General features: G+C 42.6%; 2 protein-coding genes across 3 annotated transcripts in view; one reads left to right on the top strand and one right to left on the bottom strand.

The window, feature by feature from the left end:
* The first annotated feature begins 431 nt into the window (after positions 1–431).
* Positions 432–1,496, top strand: LOC132070220 (G-protein coupled receptor 183-like). Its single transcript, XM_059466875.1, has one exon. The coding sequence runs from the start codon at positions 432–434 to the stop codon at positions 1,494–1,496; it is 1,065 nt and encodes a 354-aa protein (XP_059322858.1).
* An 8,266-nt stretch (positions 1,497–9,762) lies between these two features.
* UBAC2 (UBA domain containing 2) overlaps positions 9,763–19,247 on the bottom strand; it is an 87,949-nt gene continuing 78,464 nt past the window's right edge. For both annotated transcript variants that reach the window (XM_059466810.1, XM_059466809.1), the window contains exons 8-9: positions 13,897–14,016; positions 9,763–10,635 (exon numbers count right to left, since the gene is read on the bottom strand). In XM_059466810.1, coding sequence (XP_059322793.1) covers positions 10,528–10,635; positions 13,897–14,016 — 228 coding nt within the window. In that variant the 3' untranslated portion in view covers positions 9,763–10,527. The remainder of the gene's footprint in view (positions 10,636–13,896; positions 14,017–19,247) is intronic.

Genomic DNA, 19,247 nt, shown 5'->3' with positions numbered 1-19,247 from the left:
ATCCTCAGCACTTCTGCCTGCCGGTGGGCATTTTCTCAATGAAGCTCCCCATTCCCCTGACAGTAATGAGAAAATGATATCATTGCCACCAGATGAGTTTGGGACCTTCCTTGTGTGACAGGCAATCCCCCCTCCCAGCACCTCCAGTCCTTTCTCATATTGATTGGACTTGTGAAGAAACAAAATTAAGAGTAGCTCGTGATAAGAAAAGGGGAATGAGTCACAGCCACTGTTGAGATGCTCTCACCAAAATCACAAGAGAAGCATTTTTCCAAATGACTCGATCTGTGTGCTGCTGGGAGGGAGCAGGGGACAGGGCTTTTGCTTTGTGATGAGGGCCAGCTCTAAGAGTGCTACTCCTGTTATCAATAAGCTGCAAGTTTCATGTCTGTTCTTATTCCAAGGGAGAGAGCAAGAGCTCGTGAGGCACCATGGAGATGGCTCTTGTGGAGGACGTGCTCCTGCCCACCAACTTCACCTCCAGCAACCAGAGCAGCTGCAATGTGCACAACCAACACTTCTCAACCAAAGTCATCTTCTCCCTTTTCTACACCATCCTGCTGGTGTTCGGTGCCTGTGGGAATATCCTGGCCCTCTGTATCACCTTCCAGCGCAGGAAGAAGAAACTCAACTCCACCAACCTCTACCTGGTGAACTTGGCACTCTCCGATGCCCTCTTCACCCTGGCACTGCCAGGCAGGATCACCTACTACATCCTGGAGTCTGACTGGCCCTTTGGGGACTGGTTCTGCCGGATCACAGCTTTCCTTTTCTACATGAACACCTACGTGAGCATCTACTTCATGACCTGCGTGAGCATGGACCGCTACGTGGCCGTGGTGCGCACCCGGCACCCCGGCAGGATTCGGAAGATGAGCCGGGCCAGGGCCATCTGCGTCCTCATCTGGGCCTTGGTGTTCCTGCAGACGGCTCCGCTGCTCCTGTGGCCCATGACGCGCAGGATGGGAGACAAGCTGACCTGCATGGAGTACTTCAACTTCGAGGAGATTCCCAATCTGCCCTACCTGCTCCTGGTGGCCTGCATGCTTGGCTTTTTCCTGCCTGTGGGAATCATCTTGGTGTGCTATGTGAGGATCAACCTCAAGCTCTGCCAGACGGCCAAGGAGAACCCGCTGACGGTGAAGAACGGGCACCACCACCGGGCCTTCACTGTCATCCTGGTGGTTCTGCTGGCTGTCCTGCTCTGCTTCAGCCCCTACCACCTCAACATTGTCCAGTTCATGGTCAGGAAGATCCTCTACCAGCCGTCCTGCCGTGAGCAGCAAGCCTTCAAGATGTCCCTGCAAATCACTGTGGCGTTCATGAACCTCAACTGCTGCATCGACCCCATCATCTACTTCTTCGCCTTCCGGGGCTACAAGCGGAGGCTGCTCCGCATCTTCAGGAACAGCGGCTCCCTGGCCACCTCCTCCACTGCCAAGACCCCCTCAGAGAGCAACAGCAACAGCCAGCCGCCCGGCTCCAGCTCCGTCTAGCAGCACCAGCCCTCCCTTTGCCCTGGCCTGTGGCTTATGGACCATTCCTGATGGCAGGAGGTGGAGTGGAGCTGCAGGACCAGCACCTTCAACAGGCCCATGGCTCCCCTGCCTGGAGCCAGGAGCTCTCACAAAGCCAAGCTGACAGGGACAAAGCCCTGCCTGGCTCTGCGTGCCTGGCTCTGCATGCCTGGCTCTGTGCTCAGCGCTGCTGCACCTGCCAGCCTGGAGCACGGAGAGGCTCCTTTTCATCCCAACCCTGAGGGGCAGCTCATGCAGCTGCCCTGCCTGGCACACCCAGCTGCAGGTGTCCCAGCATTGCACTGCTCCCCTCTCCCATGCCTCTCTGCACCCCCTGTGGGGCTGGGGCGGGCTGGTAACCACCATGGGTGTCCCTCTGCCCCCTTCCCTGCACTGCCCCTGGAGCACTACAGCAGCATCCCTGCAGGCTTCAGGGCAGAGAGCATGAGGAGTTGGACTCAGGGCACTCCAGGGAAAGGCTGGGATATTATTTGCATGCAGAAGATGGCCTACAGCTCCTTCTCCACACTGACAAACAGCAGCTCTGCTCTCTGCCTGCCCAGCATCCCGCTCCTGCACCAGGGCTCTGCGTGGGGCAAGCAGTAAGTGTGGGGCATGTGGGAGATGCTGGAAAAGCCCTCTCTTGAGCAAGAGGTGTGAGGATGTGACTTGTAGAGCTCCTGGATGTGCTGCTGCCTACATTCACCATTTGTGTGGCTGCTCCTTCCCCAGGGTGCCCTTCCTCGCACCTGACCGCACTGCAGTCACCCTGGGACCCACTGCCAGGAAGGGGATGGTGGGGATAGCCTGGATCCCAGCCCAGCTCTAAGGCTGCAAACCTGCCCTGGATGTGCTCATGGGGCAAACCTTCCCATTAGTCCTTAGCAGAGAAATAGGAACAAGAACTGAGAGTGGCCTTTTGTGACCTTGACCGGCCTAGAAGCTCGTGCCCTGAGGAGTCTCAGAGCCCTTCTATGGGAGTGTACTTGTGACTATTGCCAGAGCAAGAGAAGGAACCCTGGGACATCAGGTTCCTGCTGAGGTTTGTGCCTCTCAGACAAGGAGAAAGTTGGCAGGAGCCTCCTCAGCTCTTTGCTGAAATCACTAGACTATGATAAAAAACCCACACAGAGCATTTCACAGTTCCTGGCATGTCTAGTCTTTTCTTTGAAGTTGGAAGGGACAGACACACACACAGACATGAAAGGAAAAAAAAAAAGCTACTTATTTTACTGAAAATTATACCTGAAAATGCTTCATGAACAGACACTTGATTAATACAAATCATTCTTTAAGGTAACAACCTTTTTTATGCCTAGAAGGTTAATAATAGTCACATGCAGCCCTTCATTGTTTTAAATGCACATGAAAGAGCTTTTGGACAGGTTTTACTTATGGTATGGGTTTGAAGGCTGAAGGCATGCTGAAGGCTGACTAAGAGGGATGCCTAAAACAACTCAGGTGGGAAACAGACTCCACTAGGTCCTTTATGGAGGCTGAGCCCTCCTCAAAGCAGGTTTAACCTCAGTGCTGACCTGCAGAGGTCCTTTGTCTGAAAAGCATATTACAATGGACAAGAAAGAGCTGGGATGCAATAATATCAGGATGTCAGTGGTCTGAATACCCTTGAAGGAGTCTGGCTAGGTTGGTAGTTGCTGTACAGTTACATTGCCCTATTAATATGTCTGGGAAGTGATGGCTGGAAAGGAATCTCTGCATCACCAACCACCATCATCCAGCAGCCCACCCAAAGCAGGACTGTGGCTGGCACAATGTCAGGCTGGACATGGCTTCATGCAGACAAGGCTTGGCAAATCCAGGCAAGGAGGGTCCCCTTGCTGAGGTGACAGTTCCCACTCTGCATTGCCCTCTGGATAAAACCATTTTTCCCACTGTCGTGTCTGAACTTCCCCATCCACATGTGGTGGCTGCTGCCCCTAACATCACCTACTCGTGCTATGAAGAGCTTGGCTCTGCCATCTTTGTAACTCAAATTCCACAGGACTTTGTTGGGGTTGCCAGTGGTTCGTAGCTGTTGGTTTCCATGTGAGCACCAGAGAAGTGGCCAGCCCTCCTACTCAAGGTGAAGATGTTGAGATGTTTTGCCAAGCTGCAGCCCACAGCTGAGCAAAAGCCAGTCTATGACCAAGCCTTCTCAGGAGAAGGTGGAGTATAAACATAACCTTGTTTGCTCCTTATTGGACTCTGCTTTTCTCAGACGTACTTTATCAAGAAAGGCACCTCCACCTCTTGCCACTAGTAGGAGCCTTTGGAGTAGGAAACAGCTGAAGACTTTGGTGTAGTGATGCACAATACAGGAGGGATCCAGCCTTCCTCCTCTGAATGGACACCAGCCTCAGCTACTTTGCTTTTGAAAGTACCAATCCAGGGACAGCAGGCAATTAGCTGGAGCTGAGGGAACATCCATGAGATGGAGAAGGAAAGGACTTGGCCAGAGTGGGTCAAGAGGAATCGGGCCAAAGAAGAACTCTGAAGAACCCTCTATTGCCCAGACTAGCTTACCCACATGCAGGTGCTCCCAGTCTGCTTGCAAAAGGAGCATTTCTCTAAAACTGAAGAGAAACCATACACATTTTGTCCATAGCATTTTGTCTAGAGGCACAGTAACATTTTCCTACCCTTTGCTGTTCGCCTGTTCAGTCCAGGCTCCTTGCATGGTTCTTGCTGTACACTGCTAGCCCAGCGCTGCCACACTCAGACCCGCCAGCGATGCCTTGGAATCACAAAAACGCATTAGCACAGAATCTCATTTAGGTTGGAAAAGACCTCTGAGATCATTGGGACCAGCCATTAACCCAGCACTGCCAAGGCCACCGCTAAACCACGTCCACAAGGGCAGCACCTGCCTGTCTTTCAAATACCTCCCCACGGGCTCTGCCCGGCCGCTTCTCCTGCCCTGCCCCGGCTCGGGGTACCCGTGGCGGAGGGAGCCCCGACGGTGCCTTCGGGAGAGAGCAGCAGCGCCGGTTCCCTCCAAAAGAGGGAGTCGGAACCTTTGCTCGGTGCTAGAAACACGCCCACGGGTCTAAGCAGACGGTGACAGACGGGGCTGTGCTTCCCCCACGCGTCCGCTGCCGCGCAGGGATCCGGCGCCGTTGCTGGTGGAGGCTACGGGAGACACACGGGGACCGAAGGCGTTCCGTGCAGAGAGGTGTAACTGCACACTGTGCAGGCAATTCCTGCTTCTCTGCAGCCTATTGGTGCTGTGCTGTCTTCTAAGAGAAGACTGCACTTTTATCTGAGGGCAGAGAGTACCCTTTGTGGACACACAACAATAGGTAATACACGCACAGATATAGGATATAGAATGTACTGTCTGCATCAGAAGAATATCCTGGGCTGCGTCAAAAGCAGCATGACCAGCAGGTCAAACGGGATGATTTTGTCCCTATATTCAACTTAGGTGCAATCCCACCTGGAATACTGCATCTGGGGTCCCCAGCACAGGAGCAACATGGACCTGTTGGAGCAAGTCCAGAAGAGGGCCACCAAGATAATCCAGGTTGTGCAGTACCCCTCCTTTGATGACAGGATGAGAGCCTTGGGATTGTTCAGCCTGGAGAAGGATCCAGGGACACCTTAGAGCACTGAAAATCTAAGCACCTAAAGCTTCCAAGGCAGCTGGAGAGGGACTTTTGACAAGGGCCTGTTTTGACAAGAGCCTCTAACAACAGGACAAGGGGGAAAGAGGGCAGGTTTAGATGAGATATTAAGACAAAGTTCTTTACATGGGGGTGGTGAGACACTGGAAGAGGTTGCCAAGAGAAGCTGTGGATGACCCATGCCTGGAAGTGTTCAGGGGCTGGGTTTGATGAAGCTTTGAGCAACCTGGTCTAGTTGGCAGGGGGGGCTGGAGAGAGCTCAAACAGAACAGCTTTTTTCCCTTAGCAGTGGTTCCCAATTTACACACCTCTTCAGTCTGTGCTTCAAATTGTCCTGAACTGAAACTATTGCACGTTATACATGATATCGGTAAGCCATCTTTGTAAGCTAGTAAAATATTGCGATGTAATTACGCACAAATGTACTAAAAATAAAAGCTTCTCATGGCCAAGTAACAAGCCCTGGTGTGATTGATCAGGCCAGGAGATGTGGGCAACTGTTTTCTCCTAGAGGTGCACCTGTGCCTCTGCCTGCCCCCAGGCAAATGCCCAGAAGCAGTGAGGGGCAAGCACAAGCTCTCAATCCACTTCCCTTACACAGGTGCTGTGCTCTCATGGAACAGGGAATTATAAATCACCTTCGATGGGAAAAGCTGCAGGACCTGTGAGGAGCTGTGTCCTTTCTGCTGCAGGTCTCTCCACAGCTGGGCTGGAGAGGTGCCAGGAGAAGTCAGGCTGGCAGGGATAACTGCTTTGGAAGCCAGAACCATCTGCATTCTCACATACGACTGGCTCCAGGGTTTGCTGCACTGCCCAGCTGCTGGGATTACACTGCTTTCTCACTTGCCACATGTACCACCTCCTGCAAAACTGACCAGATAAAATGTGAGGATTTCCCCATCAGACAGCCCTAAAACAAAAAAACAGAGTGGATTTTCAGTACGAGATTAGCCATAACCTTGCATATTTTCATTTTCCACATGAAATCCTGCAAATTCTTTTAAAACTGAACTAAGTGCAATGCAATACTCTGCCCCTTTTCTCTCAGCGGGCCTTCTCTTTTTGTCCTCAGTTCTACTTTGCTCCTCTTTCCTAAACTCCATGAGTTTGCTCAGTTCCACCTGCCTCATCTCTCTCAAGTCCTTTCTTTTGCTAATCTTGCATGACACTTATGGTCCCTACCCATCCTCAGTCAAAAGGTTGGATCCTGCTTTCACTTCAGCCAGGATCCTGCAATTTTTCACTCATTTTTGATGTGTATTCCTTTTGGAGTGCTTTCTCCACTGCAACCATTCAGGTGTAGAAGCAGCCTCCTATAAACAGGTATGAGTCAAACTAACTTCTCCTTCCTCTTAAAACTCTCCTTTGGAAAACAAATGATGACAGCTGAACTCCCAATGTGTTGAGATTCTCAACAGTCACACCCATTTATCCAGCTCCAACATTCCTGTGCTCCCACTGCTGGTGTCTGACCTCATATTTGCACCAAACACTGATGGAAGCACACACCCTCTTTGAGTTTCAGAGTGCACTTTCTATGGTGAAAGAATCCTTTTACATATGGAAACAAAAGGAATGTAATCCTACTAAAAATTAAACTAGAATTTTTTTAGTAAATGCACACACATTTTATATATATATATATATATATATAAACACATACAGTGTTTGTGTATTCATGTGACTCTCCTAGTAAAGCAGTTCATTTGCTCATTTATATAACATACTGATTACTGTGGCCACACAGTTAAAGAAAGCTGATCTCACTTGTGGAAGAATAAAGGAAAAAACAAGAATTTAATTGCAATTTTGTATCAAACCCCTCTATCAGTTCAAATGAATGCTGTGCATGTATTTATCCTCAAACAGATGCAGTTCCCCTCCTAGCATGGGAGTTGTAGTTGGGGTGTTTCCAAAGCCTGGTGCCATTGTAACTGCACAGATACTCCAAACACACACGTTTGAGAGAGGGGGGGTCTTTGAATACAGAATTTGAATTTTCTTTTAACAAACTCTTAGCTCCACTTAAATTCATTGAATCAATACATAAATATTCTGACCCACTGTCTGTATATATACACATGCATACACACATATATGCATATATATAATCATATATATGCATATACATACAAGCAGGAGAGCCAGAAACGCTGTCCTTTGCCCAGAGTCTTGCAGTAAGTTTTTCTGGCTTGTTCTTCTGTTCCACACAAAAATAACAAGATCTTTTCTCCACCACTTATTCCAAAAGGCACTGGCAAGTGCTAGACAGCACAGGCTGGTGTGTGAACCAGCTGCAATAGTCCCTGTGCTCTCTCAGAAAACAGGCATTTGAGGGAGAAAAATGGTTTGGTAGGTCTTGAGACAAATCAATCTCCATCTTGGCAAAAAGTTAAGGCTTGAGAACCTGAGCCTGGTGGCTTATCAGGTAGATTTACACACGTATCAACCTCACTGTGGGTGTGTTTCAAAGTGTCATGTAACTGTCTAGGAAAGTCCCCCAGTAAGTTACTCCAGTGCTGTCTCACGAGATGATATTCCCTGTCTAGTAGGGAAATTTTAACAGCAGCAACTACTTTTATTTCAAAATATCAGATCTTGGCTTTACTAGAACTAGAATGAATTTTCTAGAGACTTGAAATCCAATACATAGAAAAGTATTCTGCCTTTTTCATGGTGCCAAAAAATATGACTTGTGTCACATAGAGATTAGAAACTGTGTGATGAGACATTCAAAACTGTATCAGACAAACCCAGCGTAGGCTGTGAAGAACACGCTCCCCACATTCCCAGAAACAGTTCATGAAAATTTCACCATCAAATGGAAACTGAGTTGTTTTCCAGCTCTAATGTGTGAATCTTTCTTCTATGGTTCTTGCATGAAACAGGAACTGTTTTCAGCAGTGTCTCAGACCCTTCTTTTACCACTTCTTTTTTTTTTTAATTGGAAATCACAACCCTGGAAGAATTTTGAACACAAACTTTTCTCACAATCAACTGGACTTTTCAACTGACATCACCAGGACCTGCATTTTACCCCTTAAGTTTATCCATGTTTTGCAGAAGGCCCAGCAAAATAGAATTTTCCAAGCAACCATGGCATTTGAATACCCCCTGTACAGGCAACAGTGAGAGAGGATTTAGACTTGGAGAATATCCACTTACATACCCCATATGCCACTCAACATGTTTTAAAATTCCAAGGAATACTCTTTGTGCTTGTCCCTACAGCAGGGCAATGTCTGAAAAGGGCAAGTTTATTTACTCTGGGATAGGTATTTTATTTCCTACAGACAAAATTTGACTTATGAATTAATTTACCAGTCTTTATTGCTATTTTTGGATAAAATATTTGTGAAGGAAGAATCAGTATGTTTCAAAATTAAAACCTGTACTTGTTTCAAAAGATTTAAGTAGTCTGCATATACAGATTATGGTAGGACTTCTTTTTCTGTATGCTTTGCTTTCTAAGACAGCAGGTTTCCAGACTTCCCTGGGTACAGAAGTGTCTGTGGTCTACACACACACATAGCTTCAGCTTCACACAAACAAAACCTTTCAAGCTTTTTTAAAAAGCAGACCCTCCCTAAATAATATGATCACAGAAACAAGCTAAACCCTGAAGGAGATTGATCAAAGCCCAAGAAAATACACTGTCATTCCAAACCCCCCTTACTTAACCCACTGCAAAATACCAAAGAAATACATACAGAACACTGACTTAATTAAAAATTATGTAATGTACTGAAAGCTGCACAAACTTGATGCAATTTCTAGATAATGACTTGTATGCCCAAAGGACTTTTTTCAGTTTTATCAGTCAATTAAAAAAGGAAAGAGAAGTATCACTCTCTCCCCCTAAATCTTCTCCTGTAATTTCCTGATATGTTTTCCAGGCCAAGTGAGACTGTAAAGGTCTGTGCTGTGGTACACAGTGTTCATCTGGATTTCCAAAACATCCCCTATGGCACCTGTTATTGCCTCTGTTACACTTCTTATGCCCAATGCCTTATTCTAAATGTATACTTGTAATAAATATGCCTGTGTGTATACAAACAGACACACATGCACATGCTGCACACACACACACAAGTACAGACAGAAACATACATGAAATGTCTAAGATACACGTGTAGATTGGTTCATGGAGTTGCACTCTGGAATCCTGCATTCCTTCAGATTGCTTTTATAGAGATGTTCCCCTCTCTGCCCCCCACCTCCAGCAACTCCTAAGGTTAAGGTGCTAATACTGAGCACTTCTGAGAGTCAAGCTCACAAAGCTGATTCAGGAATCAATCCAAGCTTCAAACCCAGCATGGCACAAACTTGGCACTTCTGTCTTGCTGCCTCCTGTGCCAGCCTGGATCACCCCTAATGTTAATGTTCCAGTGGTCAACACAAAGTTGACCAGACAGTGAGGATTCAGCAAATGCAGGGCCATCCTCATCTCTGACACTAGAAAACTAGACTTATATGTAGAAAAGTTAGCTTTTTATAATTTCCTTTTAAGACAGTATGTAGCCTGCTGAAAAAACTGAAAGCAGCACATAGGACACCACATACATCCACTGTTCTAGAAGTCATCTCTGAGTTAGCCATGGAAGTCATTCACATCATTCCAGTTCTGATCTTATTGCATCATTCAATTCACCTTTATTGCTTCCAGTGAGTGTCTTCATGACCCGTATTTGAACAGCAATTCACTCTGCTTGTAAAAATTCCAATTTACAGTGGTCACTTGCCATAGCTCACCATACACACACGAATCTTCTCTCACCTTATCTGTCTATGATGTGCTGAATGACAACTTTTATTCAAAAAGAAATTTGAGAAATAAAATATTACAGGCATTAACAAGACTTTGCAAAGAATGACATAATAGTCCCATAACCCTTTATTGAGTTGAAAATTAAGTGATCTTCAAACCTCTTATTACTGTAATAAAAAATCAAGTACTGTAAAATAACATTTAAGCTAGAGAAATTAGACTTGTAAATGAAGAAAATATGATTCTTCTTGACAGGTAAATCTAGTTGTTGTAGTTGTTGGAGCTTTTTTTTCCTAGTCATTAAGTCTGATAATGTCTAACAAAGATTTACAAGAAAAAAACCACCTATTTATTTAAAAATAAATTTAGGTGATATCCAGTAACGAGTAGAAACTAAAGTTAATTTGAAAAGGATAACCAGACTAGAAACCACCAAGTGATCCAAAGGCTTGGGAAGAGTTCACATCATTTCTTAACATGGCTCTGAGTCACCTGTCACGTGGAGCTGTCTCTCTCCCTCTTGCAGGCTGACCTTGGTGAGTCTGCCCAGCAGGTGGCTTTGATCCTCTCCCAGGCAGGTACAAACCCATCGGGTGAAGCTCCTTCACACACAAAACCATCAGTGCTGCAGTAGAAAATTAGTGGCTACATTTAAGTCATTATTTGAAGCCCTCAGAGCTTCTAGAGCATCTCCTCTGGAAAACCCCATTTCCATAAGTCGTGCAACCTGGAAAAGAAATGAAGTAACACCACTTTAAAACCAGAGTTTTGTCCACACTGTGTGCACATTAGTCAATTATGTCAGAAATCACTTTTCCACTGATCAAATACCTGTCAGGGACAGCATGCTTCAAAACCTTGCTTTCTACCACTTAATTCAAAGCTGATTGCAGAAAATGCCACACCTGCATTTTCCTGGCTGGTCCAATTTCGAAAGAAGAGTAAAATCTAGAGTCTGGTACCACACATGACAACTACAGTCTGACCTGGGGGCTTACTGCTCTCAGCTAGAACAGGATCTCAAGAAACAACACTGACCAAAACACAGAATTGTAGAGCAGATGAGAAAACCTATCCAGAATGCATCTTCAGCTCTTTTCCTTGAAAAGATCTACTTCTCCAGAGAGCATTAAAAAAACCCCTCAAAACTATTAATTCCAGGTGTTGGGGTTTTTAAAATAAACCTTAAAGTTAGTTTTTTAATAAACCTAAAGTAGAGGAAGTACAATACTCAAACTGGTTTAGGAAAATTCTTGGAGGGCTTCTACATATACTCAAAAAGGCAATTTTTTTTTGTCAAAAACTTCTGCAAAGCAAAAATCAATGACATCTGACAGAAGAAAAACATGGAAAAGGGCACATTAAGATAGTGATTTGTTAAATCAATAACCACTTGACCAGTCCTCTTTATAATATCACATACTTGACACCTAACTTTGTGCTCTGTGTTAACAGACATTAAAAGGCAATGCAAATTTAATTTATGGTTAAATACCAACTTAAATTACATTTAAAATCTGTAAGTCTCACTTTGGTATGACTGAAAGTCACAATATAACTAATTCACGTTTATAATTAATCTTCCAGAAGTGGAAAAAAGGTGTGGGAGGGCAGGGAATGGCATGTCAAAGTAACTGTGGCTGCTGGCAGCATAAAGATTCTTATTCCTGCTTCAAAGGGTCTCATGGCCAGACACCACAACTCTGCACCTGGAAGTCCTGGGCTACAGAAGCTGTCAGAGAGCCACTGGCACTCCTCCTCCTCTGCCTGCAGTGAGCCTGCAGCAGCAGAGTGAAGCAGGAACGCAGAGGAGGCTGTACACATCTCGAGAGGAATTTTCCCAGGGTGCAAGACCAATGTGCAGCACTAGCATTGAAAGTATTTTTAAAAGAAAGTTGCCACCAAAAGCAGCTTTTCTTTCCTCTAAGACACCTCCAGAACTTTCAGTATTTTTAGTCATCTCTGCTTTGGTGACTTCCTGAGAAATATACAAGTGCCAAGTTTGCCCAGAGGCACAGGTCCTCCTTTTCTTAATATAAATACACCCCCACAACACATTTGAGAACAGCTACCTTGGATGTCAGAACATCAACCTTACAATCCACTGCCACGTTTCTTCATCTTCTCATAGGGAGAGAAACGAATTGTTACTTTTAGCACTTCTGCAGCAACAATTTAAGTCCAAACTCAACTTTGTAATCTGTAACTCTTATTTTTCATCTAAGATTGTGGGTTTTTTATAAGAAAAAGGGCAGGCAGTGGAAGAAAAGCTAACCACAGAAACGCACTTCAGAAGTAAAGCTTTAATTGCAGTTGCCATGAATTCTAACTTTAAGAAATGGTGGATGGAATTGCAACGTTCCCATTTGCAGAAATACTCATCAAGCACCACGGGGAATAGTAATAACAAAATCCTCTTTTCATCTTAGTATATTTTAACCACAGGAAATTAATCCAGCTCCAGGAAACAGTGTATAACTGGCAACAGTAACTAAAGGTGCTAAAACCCCACAAGAAATGCAGAGATTTTTGTCCACAAGCATTGCAAATGCTCACAAACTTTAATGTGATGAACAGATGAAACCCTTGCATTTCTGCCATTTTAAGACAACTTTTGGCATTATTAGTAGAGTCTTGAAAAACCAAAGGTGCTTTAATGACTTCTTCTTTGCAGAAGAGCCTTGGAAATGACAGCAATCAAGTGAGCCCTACATCCTCAATGCATCAGAAAACATAAGTGCATATTGCTTTCATAAATCTGGGCCTTGGGAAGAATCCAGAGTGGCAACTATTTCATTAGTTTTGGCACAAAAAAAGAAGTCCCCATAAGCAGAATTTGCCAGTATTTAAAGGAGTAAGCCAACCCAGCAGAGAAATCTTTTGGTCCGTCCCATACTGGCACTGAGTAGGCCTTCAGGACAGCCAAAACAAAGTTTCTGGGCTTTGTCTCAGAACGTGCTTTTTCATGTGGGTTTCTATTATTATTTTCTTTTTTGTTGTTGTTGTTAGTTGGGGTTTTGTTGGTTTTTTTGGAGTTTATCTTTTTGTTGTTGTTGTTGGTTTTTTCCCCCTTTCTAGATGTAGCCCTGAAAGTTTGCAGTCAAAAGTGCAGTAAAAAGTTTTGAACATTTTGAACACAATCTAACATCCAATCAAAGCTAGAAATCAGATCATAGAAAAGATTTCTGTTTGGGAGAAGTTCAGCTTAAACTAAAAATCACATTGCTGCTACCAAGTGTTGACTTACCTCCTTATAAAAAAGGAAAAAGGGAAAGAAACCTAATCTTGTTCGAGGGCAGCAGAGACCTTAAACTATAAAATGGCCAATACAGCTAACTGCAGATAGGCTACAACCTGGAGAACTTGATTGCAAGCAATAAATTCTGAATGCAGGAATAACACTAATCTTAAATTCTTCAATTTCTAAGTAAATAATCATCTCTTTTGAGAATAAAACTATCAGAAAAAAGTCTAGAAGTGTAAATCTATACTTGATAGAAAGGACACAATCTTGTATGTGGCATCAGTATAAGGAATTAGTTAACCACATTATGGAGGGAAACATCCAAGTTTTAGCCCAAGTGTGTTTTGCATAACATTTTTATTTAAAAAACCCCCAAAATTACTGAATTGGAAACTTAAGCTGGGGATTGCAAAGATGATTTCTACATGACAAATAATGAAATTCATTTATCAATCTTCTTTCTTTGAAATATTTCTTATATGAGATTTGAATAGTTTCCACTACTGAAACCATCAACATCTTTAAATTCAAAATACAAGCAGTAACACATAAAAGTAGAAACTCCCAAGTAGCTCTGTAATTCTGGTTTGGATATTAATGACAATATGCTGTCTCTGTATTGCAGCCATTACCTTATATGCTCATTTTTGCTGCATAGAGAAACCGTGTAAACAAATGATAAAAAATTAGTAGAGATTAATTCCTAACCATTTAAAATGCCATTTTAAAATAGAAAGTGTTTACCTGCTCTTCAGAAACCTCAGTAGGTGGAGGTATGCCTTGTTCAGATGGGTGATCTTGATAATTTGCGTTATGTCTATGACGTAGAGGAGGAAACAGTCTATTCCAGTTAATCATCCCACCCTGAAAGCAGACACCACTGTCAGTCTTTGCAAAAAGAACTACAAATGTTTCAAACAAAAAATCATCTGTACCACATTATATCAAAGCAGATGTTTAAGTAAAGTACTTTATTTTAAAGTACAAAAACTGCTGTAGTCTCCTGTGAAGCAAAAACTGGACTGGTTACGTCTTTACTTGTTAATTGAAGTAATCATTGCAAAGTAAGGAAAAGAAGGAAGAAAGGATGTTTCAGATCCATTTGGATAGATCTGTTTAGTACAGTGCTAGGTTTCTGAGGCTGAAAGACAGCTGTCTTACTAACAGGGGTTGTCCTGCAAAGAGGGGCAACAGCAGGTCCTGCAAGTACTTTACAAAATTGCTGCTGAAGTTAACGAGGGAAAAAGAGTACAAGAAATAAGTAAGGGAAAAAAACAAAAGGGGCTTCTCAGTGCATCAGTAAAATTACATCAGGAAACAGAATAAACCCAACCTTCAGGACACCTGGGACTTCCATGCAAGTGACTACTTCTGTGACACCAGTGTGACTTGCAGACCCACCACATTTACCTAACTTCTGTGTATAAAATATTGTTGCAAAATCTGGCCATGTTCCAGTGCCAAAACATCTTGTAACTACATAGTAATAATGCAAACACACAGCAGTAACATAGGTATGGTGCAAATCACAGAACTGAAACTTCCTCTTAACAACCAAACTTCAACTCTTGTAATAGCAAGATATTTGGAACATAAAGAAGAAATACTAAAATACAAGCTTTATAATTGTCCAGAAATAATTAATCCTCATTTCATTAGCTAAAATCGACATTTTGGAAGGGATTTTGTATCACACAAAGCCCATAGATCCCATAAGCAGGTAACAGCATACCCCAATCTCTCTTTTCTATAGTTGAAACATTTTTTGCAGTCTGTCAGTCTGTGTTGTCCTTTCCCTCCTCCCCTGCTCTCCCTGTTACTATGGAGAAGATCTCCCTCCCTTTCTGTATATATAGGACATGGCCTTCCTTCCTTTAGTTGCTCTATTTTAGTTCTATAACGTTGTTTCTCAGAAGGCTTTCCTCTTACGACAGCTTTTTCTTTTCTTCCCTCAGAGTGCTCTTCCTGCCTTTATGTATCCTTAGAGCATTAAATACCCTCTGCTCAATCAGATCACCAACAGCTAAATGCGCTCACAAAAAAAAAAATATTTAGCATTCCTGCCCTTTCCTTTGTTTCCTTCCGTTCTGTCCAGAGGAGACTCAACCAGCCCAGACACCACAGGGGGCAGTACAATGGCACACTTAAAAAAAACATTTGAAGAGTCATGAGACTTGAAACATCAGCTTGAGAAATATTCTAGTCCCTTCTATACTAGAGTACATTTTTCCTTGTGAAGATGTGAAATAGCCAGAAGCCATCACCCATTTTCAAGACATAGATCCCACTGTTAGTGAATTTGAATTTTAAAAGTACATTTCCCATACTGTATAAAATATTTGCTTAACATTCATGAGGTTTTGATCAAAGAATTCTGTGTAAGTCTCATGTTAGTCAAACAGCACAGTGTAGTAAAAAGGAGAACTGGTTTGGTGCATCAGCCTAAGGAGAAAGAGGGATCAGATCTTCTACTGACACCACTGCACTCCCTTGTGGTCTTGGGGAATCGCCTCCTGTACTTCCCCACATATAATTTCCCATAACTAAGAATTACTTTGAGTTTGAACTTTGAACTTTGAATTTCTCAGAGTCTACTAAGCTCTACAGTTCAGTGAGAGCACTGCACTAATGCTGCTTTACCTGTTTTTACTATTTAGAGATGACTTGAGAAGAAAGTAATACTGCCACAAATCATTCACACTGAATTGGTAAAAATAGTAACAGGACTATGACACATCCCTTTGAGGCACCATAAGTCATACACAATAATGTATATCAAATACAAAATCTACAATATACCTTAATTTGCCTTTATCTCAGTGTACCTGAAGACCAAAATAAATGTACCTTTCCAGCAGTGCCCTGAGCTTCAATACTGAGCTACCTATTCCAGTTTGGTTTTGCATCCTCTCTGTCCTGAGCTCTCTCACCTAATGCTACAGACTTGTCTACTTCCTTACCTTAAGCTTACAATACAGTTTGCATTAACATACACAGAATTCATTCTTTTCAATAAGAACTGCCATTTCCTTACAAATATTTTCTTACAACTGTCGCTGTAATATACAACTATTTAGGTTTGAAGGTTTACAGCAGATACCTTAATAAATTACAGATGTTGACTGAAGCATTCAAAAGAGTTTCATGTGAAGACCTATTCCCAGAGAAAACAGACTAGACCAATTAGATCAAAATCAAGTATTTCAATTACCTTTGGAAACCGTGGTAAACATAATGTATCAGCTCTTAGCTATATTAATGAGAGGGAAATATCCAACATTAATGGTATGTGAAGACTGATGGTTAGGATTAACCCCGACATTGTGATGCACAACTCATCTGTGTAGTCTTTTAAACTTCACCAAAACTGGGTGCATTAGAATCATTTATCTTAACTGAAAGAAAATTGTTTCCCTTCACAGTCTTGCTTCTAATTAGATGACACACATCCACAAGGTCAGGCTCAAAAGAACAGGGATTCAAGGAACTGCAGCAGGAACTATGGGACTGGTAATGTGGTCAGTCTCATAAAGGTAAGGGAAAACTGGGAAGTGCAGCAAATGTCTTAAATCCACAGGAGACTGAGATCAAGGCTATGGATTCACAGTATGGATGTGCAAAGACCTTCAAACAACCTTAACTGTCACAGCAGAAACATGAAGATCTGTTTTAAATTGAGCCATACCAAGCACCAAATAATGTCTTTACATAATGTCTTAACATCAAGTAAGTATCACAAATTCCAGTTCAAAAATGCACAGAAGGAGATTTCCAAACCAATATTCATTCTTGCCTTACAGAAATTATTTTGCGTACCTTCCCTTCATAATTTTATTATCATTTCTGTAGCACACTGGTTTTACACTGTGCCACCAGACTTACTTGTGAGAAGTCAAGAAGATTTCACATGAAGATATCCAGTCTGATTAATTTATGTAAGTGATGCTTCTAAACCATCTGAGACTCCCTCCTGGGAAATCAGCAAACCGTATTTAAGCATTTCACACCACACTTGACCCTCAGCACCAACACCCAACAGCACAGGGGAGCTCACACCAATCTTCCCACTCTCCACAGAAGCTTTGTCTCAGATAACAAAGCTCTCTGGAGTGGTCCAAAACACTAAGTAGTGGGGATGCTCCAGGGTCAACTATGGAAGCTCCTTTCCTGAGCAGCACTTTCAGTGATAACACTTTCAGTGTGCCAGTCTAATCCATTTAGTGAAATGCAGGCAGTTCTTCTGTGATTCCTGTTGGCAGTTTGTTATAAAAAGAATTAAGTTCAACTCTACATGGTTTGGGGGCTGAGACTTAACATGACCCAGGACTAGGTCAGGAGGATGCCTTAAGCCTTTCACATCCAGAGCTAGATTCTACAACTGATAGACTTAGGATATCTTGCACTGAGATTATCTTAGGCAATATTTTTCTTGGTCCTGATCTTTGGTGTTGGGGAGCAGCCAGTGCAGGTGTTCCGCTAGAGAATGTGGAGCACTGAAAAATTCTAGACCATGATTCATAAAAATGCTGTGCACAATTTGGTGCCTGGGCCCTTATCTCTGTTCCCAGCTTAGTCTTTGACATGTCATCAGGAGAAAGATTTGACAAAAGCACTGCTTCATTAATTATTTGACTAGAAGGGTGACAAGACAAACCTAAGAAAGGTCTGTAAGACTTTCTTCCCCCTTTAATCCAATGCTGTAATTTTTTAGAAAAAGTCAGAAGTCTCCTTTTGTTTAGCAGCACAGACTGGGTGAATCAGTTGATTTTAAGTTCTTTGTTACTGCCTGATAGGAGACAAACATACCAAGGAAGTAATTTTACTGGTCTCTAATAAATCACTATTGGAAATGGATTAGGAGAACACTGGTGATGTTGGAACTTCTGTTACAGGATGACAACAAACTCATCACAAGTTTAGATGACCCAAGAATGAGATTTACAAATGGAGTGAACTAAAGAAATGGGGAAAACAGCAGCTCTTCATTACAGAGAAGGTTTTAAGGAAATGCCATATTGATGATTTACTCCTGGAGAGCTGCCAAGCCTTTACATACAGAAGCTGTGCCTTCTGAAGTCACATCCTTGATTTTGTTTTTCTTTTTTAAAATTTGGGTTGTTGTTTTTTTCTTTTAATGGTGCCTGGGACAATTCTGTTTACAGGAAAGAAGTATCCTCCTTTCCTGCAGAATAAGGAAGAAATATCTAGAACTAGCAAATGTCTCTGATTGTACAGCCTGCTAAAACCTGGCTATGCCACTTCTTTTCAGATAATCTCTTTCTTCTCTGTTTTGAAAAACAGGTCAACCTGTTTCCCATATACACACCTGCCATGGCATATTTTGTAAAAACACTTCTTATCCAAAGCTTCACAAATTAAAGTGTTGAATTATGGACAATTAACAAATATCCAGTTATGTAGCCTTCAGATATGCACATATTTTAATTACATTAATTTCAAAAGAAATTAAAGGCCTTTTAAAAATCCTTTTGAAAGTGATGCACGTGGTTAAGATATTTTGATAATGTTATCTCCTGTAGATGGTTAATGCCAACTTGCCATCTCCTTGCACAAACAGGAAGAACCTCCTGATAGGTCACGTTCACCTTTTCTTAACATAATAACCACAGTGAGAAAAAAGAAAAAGGAAATTGCTTTGCATTTCACCTTTTAAAGTTACATTTGTAAAATATTCCACTCTGTATAGAAGTCTTTACTTGATAAAGACATAAATACCATCTTATTTTTTTTTCATATAAAGCTTCATAACAAAATTTACTGAAAATAAGAAACACTGACTTGCTTTTCTGGCATCAATTTTTCAACAATGTATTGACTCCAAAGTCCATATACTGATGATATAAATAAACAAACAAAAAAAAGCATAGCCTTGGATGACATGATATCTGCTGCCCTAAACATTGCATAAGAAAGAAAAATTGTGAAATTTCCAGCACACTTACTCAAAGTCTAGCCTGTCTCTTTTTGTGACAATAAAACTCTTCTGTTTTTTGGTTGTTTGGGGAGAATTTTTTTTGTGTTTTGTTTTCCTCTTACTTTAATAACTTCCCTCTTTTAAAAGGGGGTAGAAACTA

This window comes from Ammospiza nelsoni, chromosome 2, assembly GCF_027579445.1.
Source record: "Ammospiza nelsoni isolate bAmmNel1 chromosome 2, bAmmNel1.pri, whole genome shotgun sequence".
Classification (NCBI taxonomy): domain Eukaryota; kingdom Metazoa; phylum Chordata; class Aves; order Passeriformes; family Passerellidae; genus Ammospiza; species Ammospiza nelsoni.
This window is presented reverse-complemented; position numbering and strand designations above follow the sequence as displayed.